This window comes from Lactuca serriola, chromosome 9 (assembly GCF_051521515.1).
Source record: "Lactuca serriola cultivar US96UC23 chromosome 9, Lser_US96UC23_V15, whole genome shotgun sequence".
NCBI lineage: Eukaryota > Viridiplantae > Streptophyta > Magnoliopsida > Asterales > Asteraceae > Lactuca > Lactuca serriola.
This window is the reverse complement of record NC_136416.1, coordinates 45,119,775-45,126,862: the sequence shown is the minus strand read 5'-3', so window position 1 is coordinate 45,126,862 and position 7,088 is coordinate 45,119,775. Positions and strand designations below refer to the sequence as shown.

The window sequence follows — 7,088 nt, the reverse complement described above, 5'->3', positions numbered from 1 at the left end:
GTGGCCGGATTTTATACTTTTTTATATGTTCGTCAGAACGTGGTTGATGTAATAGCAGAGTACATGGTGGCAGATTATGTAAATTTACAAAAACAGCCCTCCAAGTTATAGCCGGTTTTAAAATGCGTATTTTTAGTTTTTTACCCGATAAAATACTAAAAACGTAAGTAATTAGTTCAAAAACTTCTTTTACTGTATCTCTTTTTTTTTTTTTTTTTTTTTTTACCATTTTAGTAACATAATATAAACTACTGAAAATTGTTATATAAAATGGTAAAACTGGCTGAATCGGTACATTTAAATAATTATTTTTGTATGAAATAGTAGTTTGCTTCATCATATGAGTAAAAATATATATTAATACTTTGATAAAGTAGTTAAATATGTTTTTTGTAATTAACCCAAAAGAATCAAGACCGTTTTGTCAATTTTAATATTTGTACTTTCATTTGTGAGCATTATAATGGACGTAATTTTCATATTTTAAAGACTATCAACTTATTATCTATTTTACACCCAATTGAATTTTTTTTATTTTTTTTCTAAAAGTTAAAACTTAGGTTTTCAAAAAGGAAGTTCCGAGGGAAAATAGGTCAATAAAATAGAGGAAATACCTGGGGGTCAAATTGAATAACGCGTCAAAATGAGGGGGAATAGTTGGACAGATCACTAATGTACATCAGACAGCATATTATAGCCGCGTACGCGTCAAATCCCACAATCATTTAGTAATTACAATTACGATCCTTAAATTATAATATTATTCCGGTTTACACCCCTAATATCATATTAAATTGCAGTCGACCCTCTATAAATTACTTTCTTTAAATTTTTTTTTGAATAGTAGATATATTATTAAAAACAAAAAGGCTAGTAAGATGCTAGAAAAAATTACAAGAATCATTTTAATAAGGGATACAACACCAATTCTATCCAAATTAATGGTTATTTCTTAAAGCAACTTATTAGCTTATTAGCGGTTCCATAATGTTATAAGTTAAAAAGGTTTTCGGATAAAAATAGTTTATGGCGGTGACAAACCGCTAATAAATCATTTTTATAAGTTAATTCTCTATAACTAATTAGCTTATAAGTTAATAAGTCGTCGGCTAATAAGTAATAAGTTTTTTTGCCAAACACCTCCCAAATTATCAATGTTCCCTCTAATCTCTGTTGACCGAAATACTTTGAATACCATATGTCGTCTTGTATGGTGAGATTCTCATCTCCTTGAACATAAACCAATTCCTTGCCTTCCATGAAAGCCACGTAGAAGTATAAATTAAAGAACACCTTAACAACCTGTATGTTTTTTCTTTGTTGTGGAGAATCCAACATCTCAATGAGATCAAAAGTATAAGTGGGAGAGAAGGAAAAAAATAAAAGACCAAGACACCAACCAATTCCAAAAAAATTTCACATACTAATGTGTAAAAACTACATGTTCAACCATGTCTTCCTTACCACCACAAAAACAACAAAAATATATATCAACTTTTTATTCCTAGCCACCATAAAACCCTCTTTTTATCTATGTAAAAAAAGCATGTAGTATAGATTTTAATTCTTGATATCTCTATTTTGATTTTTGGATCATTTTCTTGTTTTAAAATAACATATAAAAATATCAAATGTATTCTATGTGTCCATATACATATTAAAAGTTTCTTGTTGTATTAACCCATCTCAAGTATGTTTGTAAAAATATCAAATGTATTTCTATATGTCCAATCAAATGGCTTGATTGGTGTACTAACCGGTCTCGGGTATGTTTGTAATTTTCTTCTAGCCACTTGCTAGCTTAATTTCTCTAATAAAAAATTCTTTTGGTGTTCAATTTTTTTTTTGTTTAAAGTTCATAAAAAAAATCCAATCATCGTATATCCACCATTTCTCAATAGTTATTACTATCCCTATGCATAATCTAATATTGTTTTCTATTGTAAATATTTTAGTATTTTACATACCCGACTTATGTTAGAAATACACACCGAATTCATGTCAAACCAAGCATCCTATATGTATTTGGAGCAAAGGGCCAGATTGTCAAATAGGAGAAGAAAGTTAGTTTACATTTGGAACTAAAGCATATATCACATTCATAAAAGTTATAATAGTATGGCGTCATACACTTTTAGATGGTACACTCTTTATTATATATGTAAGATGGTATATTTGAAAATCATTGCATCTAAAACGGAGATAAGAAAAAGTCATGTTATAAATTAAGTTTTTGACTATGTGTTTTTACTTTATACATAATTATTGGTTTTTCATATTGAACATAGGTTTGTTATCAGGAAGTAATAACCCTGAATTCATTAAAATAGTTTTGATTTTTTGTTAATCTTCCACAAAAATTATGATTTTGTGGAGTTAGTGTGTGAATAACTGATAATAGGAGGACTTATTTTGGAAATAAGATATAATATAGAGGCATAAAACCTCATTTGGTTGAAGTTTTCAAGCTTTTAGCTGGCCGGAGTTTGGACTTTTGTATTATGTCCTCTTCATAATATGTTATTGTTTTTCTCGTTAACATGTTGTTCATTTATGTAAATTTCATACAAAATAGTAAATTTGTTAAATCAATTGGTTAACAAGGAATATGATATCAATCTATAAGATTATAAAGTATTTTGATTTTTTTTTTTTTTTGGTTAACTCTAACGCTAATAGCATATAGAAAAGTAGTAATATGTGTTTTTATATTTGGAGTCCAGCCTAGAAATGGTGGGTGCCGCATATGAACACTTTGGCATGTGCCATCGTATGTCTTTGTGTCTCTTTTAGTTGCATTACCGACTATCAATCTCACTATTCATTCATATTGAAACCTAAACTATTCATGTATAATGAGATTAATTAAACATTTATTTAATCCCGTTAAGGTTTTTTCAAAAATTAAGCAAAGTTATGGACATTCTGAAAATAGTTACGAATTATACAGGTGTCCTCCATAAAATTGGATTATGCACCTGCGAAATGACCTTTTTTTTAAATCTATTTTCACTGACCCAATCTCATTCTCCCACATCGCAGAAGAACAAAAATGTATTATCTTTCTTAATCAATTCATTTAAGTTATAAAAAACTAGAAGAACAAAAAGAAATAAGTGATTTCGATAACTTGATGTGGTGAATCAACAAACAAGAAAAAGAACACCGATGGCCAACAAAGTTAATAGCAAACAGTTTAAAGCCCGTTTATGGTCACACTTCAATGTCTCATTATCTTTAATTTTAAAAACACCAAAAATTAATTACTTTGATTAAATAATAAAAATACCACAATGTTGAAACATTAATAAGTAAACAGTGGAAACGACGGTGATATGTAACTAGTAATCTAAACATTATTTTATTAAACAATAAACATATCACAATGTCGGAATTTTATATAAAATTCATTGAATTATTACATTATATAAAAATTTAAAAATACATGCATTTCGGATTTTCGGATATCCGAATTTTACAAAATTGTTATCCAAATCTGAATACAAAAAATTGGATATCCGGTTTTTTTTGGATATTTTCAAATCGGATTTTAGATTTTTGGATTTGGATATTTAAACATCCAAAGCTCCACAACTCGATGATTTTCAGGTTATTTACTTGTCTCAAGATAACCTCCAACATATTTCAACATTACTCAATAATACCGTAGCCACCACATAATTTTTCCTGCTCAATGTGTCGGGATAACTACTATTTTCTCCTAAACAATGTTCTTCTTTATGAGTTCAGAAACCAATAAACATTTTAAAATTTATCATAAAAAATAACCAAATAATATTAGTTTTGAAATCACTCAGCTTATTCTTTTGTAAATTGTTTTCTAAATATGGAAAGTGATCATAAACTATAAATAACCATCTTGAATTGGCTTACTGTAAGATCCCAATCTCTCGCACGATATTTTTGCATCTAAAGGAAAACAAAGAATAAGAACATAACCAAAAGCCTCCATGTTTTTTTCTAAATGTTTCAAGCCAGGTTATATTTCCAATCATTATTCTCAGTTGAATTGATTATGGCTGAACAAACTTCATCTGAATCCAAAGATGATATTGGAGAAGTAAGACGAAATTGTTCATATTTATACATAACTTTTTTGCAGTCAAACTTGCATGCTTTAATGAGCTATTTTTGCAGATTGCCCCCTTTGATCCCACAAAGAAAAAGAAGAAGAAAAAGGTTGTAATCCAAGATATTGCAGAGGATGATCGCTCATCTGAGAAGATAGATAACCTATCTCGTCAGTCTATTTCTATTACTTACCATCAAACGAACTTTTATTTTTCATGTTTAAGAAATGGTATTTGGTTTCTTGTAGTTGCTGATGGAGTAGAAAATGCATTTGTGGGTATGAAAAAGAAGAAGAAAAAACCCGTAAGTATAACACATTTGCAAACAAAAAAAATGGCTAATGTCATAAAAACCCACAAGTTTTCAGGGTAAAAGGGTAAAACCGAACATTTTTTCGAAAATTTTTGGGTAACAACGAACATAAATTTCAACTTTGGGCAAAACCGACAAAACCCTGAAAACTTGATGGTTTTTATGACCATAACCCAAAAAAAAAAGAGTTGCCCCTAAATTGTTGATTGTGGTTTTCTTAGGTGGGAAGCGATTTGACAAACGATGGAAGTATCCTTACAGGTGCACAATTTCTCTTAAATATTTATTTTGTGTTCGGATAAATGATGTTTAAAAATATATAAAAATATAAAGATAAAAACAAATGGAAGCAAATTTGTAAAAAGTTAAGGCTCACTTTCTTAACATCCTCTATTAATTTGTTCTTACTGTATTAAATGAAAAAGAAACACATATAGACCTTACTAGATTAAATAATGTCTCCATAAAATTAAATAGAAACATCACCCTTATATGTTGTACATAGGGCATGGTGGTGAGGATGAAGAAGATACAAACAACTCGCGACAAAAATATCCATGGGAAGGAACTGACAGAGATTATTTATATGAGGAGGTGTGTGCCACGTTACCTTAACATTTATTTATGTATTTATTTATTTATTTTGTCACGTTTGTTATTGAAATACAATAATATATTTGTTAAACTATGTATATATACAGCTTTTAAGTAGGGTTTTTCATATTTTGCGAGAAAACAACCCCGAACTCGCTGGAGATAGACGAAGGACAGTGATAAGACCCCCACAAGTTCTTCGAGAAGGCACAAAAAAGACCGTTTTTGTTAACTTTATGGATTTATGTCGAACGTATGCACGTCTTCTTTTTAGTATTTTTCTTTACATTTACTATTTTAATACACACTACAGGATAAGAGAGGATTGGACAATCTTTGAAAGACTATTTTTCGATAATTATGGTGACAAGTACAGTCTCACCTAACTTAACCTTTCGTTTGGTGGGACAGTTGTTATCAGTTCCAATCTAAGTCTAATTTATGTCATATTCAATCCTACATCCAGTTCAGTTATGTCCAGTCATGTGTAACAAACAAGGTCTTACGGTTCAATTTATTTATTTATCAGAATGCATAGACAGCCGGATCATGTGATGACTTTCCTTCTGGCTGAAATGGGAACAAGTGGTTCCCTTGATGGTCAACAAAGATTGGTAGTCAAGGGTCGATTTGCTCCCAAGAATTTTGAAGGAATCCTTCGAAGATACATAAGTAACTCATGCTCTTTGCTATTATAATTTCTTTCCATTCCAAACATATTATAAATTGATTATAAATGTTATAATGGTTGTGATTGTAGACGAATATGTGATATGCAATGGGTGCAGAAGTCCAGATACAATTCTTTCAAAAGAGAATCGTCTCTTCTTCCTTAGATGTGAACAGGTAACTAATTAAATAAGTAAATAACAACTAAAAAACATTAGAAAAACACATTTTGTTATTTTATTTGTTAATTGATAATTATATTGTTTGAATTTGGTTTACAGTGTGGTTCTGGGAGGTCGGTGGCCCCCATCAAGACCGGTTTTGTTGCACGAGTCGGCCGTAGGAAAGCTGGCTCCTAGTTTTAGTTCAAGTAAACAACTCCACAATAAAAATGTAACAAATAAAGGATTTATAAAATCTCCTATTATCTTTTTTGAAGTATTATTTCATTTCATTAATTTGACAATGGATCTTTGGGAGTGATTTAACTTATATATGTATCATAAAATAGTGAAAGAAACCTACAGATTCATTCATCTTGCTTCTTGCTAGTATTTATACTCATGAAAGCTTTACACAAGCAAAGAAATTTACCAGAAAATCAAAGTGTAAGAGAAGAATCTCTCTCTCTTTTTGAGTTTTCTACTTTGATAAACTGAGCTTGGAAAGCACAAAAGCAACTTGATCACTACCCAATAAGAAATAGGGATGCCTGAGTGCATCAAAAGCTGATAAACGACCTCTATGCAATGACCCTCTTTCAGAGATAAGCTTCGTAACCAAATCCCACCCTCTTCCAAAATCGAGATCAAGAATACTTATATCAGGTCTAGTTCGTGTCTTTTCCCTCCACAATTTCAAATCATAATTCACAGCTTTCAATTCAAGGTTAAAGTTCTTCAATCTTGCACTAGACCTCAAACTTGGTATCGCCATTTACATCAACACAATCCCCGCAGAGTACATATCAAACAAATCCGGACTGTTTAACTGCAAGAAAAAAGATGTTGGAACTTTGTTAAATGGAAAACACTCTCTTTGGGACTTGTCCCATATTGGAAGAAAGAGGAAACTTAAACTCCCTTAAAAAGCCTCCTACTAGTTGTTTACTAATTAGATCAAAGGCTTGGACTAGAGGGATTGGGTTGGATTTGGTGATTGGGCTAGTCAAATTGGTCTTGAAAGCTTAGATTAATATATATATTTAATGGTCAAAGATTGGCCTTGGGCCTTGAGCTCTTGGGGTCTCATTAACTAGTTACAATATTATATATATATATATATATATATATATATATATATTAATTCCGATTTTGACTTTTTATTATATATTAAAAATCTGTTAAATTCGTTTTAACTGTTTTGACAGTTATTTTTCGGTTAGCAGTTTTGGAGGGAAAAACCAGTCAATCTATATCTAT

The 7,088-nt window shown here is 30.3% G+C and overlaps 1 protein-coding gene across 1 annotated transcript; it reads left to right on the top strand.

Annotated features, from left to right (window-relative positions):
* Nucleotides 1-3,940: 3,940 nt before the first annotated feature.
* LOC145073015 (eukaryotic translation initiation factor 2B family protein / eIF-2B family protein) lies at nt 3,941-6,534 on the top strand. The gene is made up of 9 exons (XM_079019562.1): nt 3,941-4,081; nt 4,159-4,261; nt 4,340-4,395; nt 4,626-4,665; nt 4,910-4,998; nt 5,106-5,251; nt 5,528-5,670; nt 5,759-5,844; nt 5,949-6,534. Exons 1-9 carry the CDS (start codon nt 3,986-3,988, stop codon nt 6,024-6,026), a joined length of 837 nt encoding a protein of 278 aa, XP_078875688.1. The 5' UTR covers nt 3,941-3,985; the 3' UTR covers nt 6,027-6,534.
* The last annotated feature ends 554 nt before the right edge of the window (nt 6,535-7,088 follow it).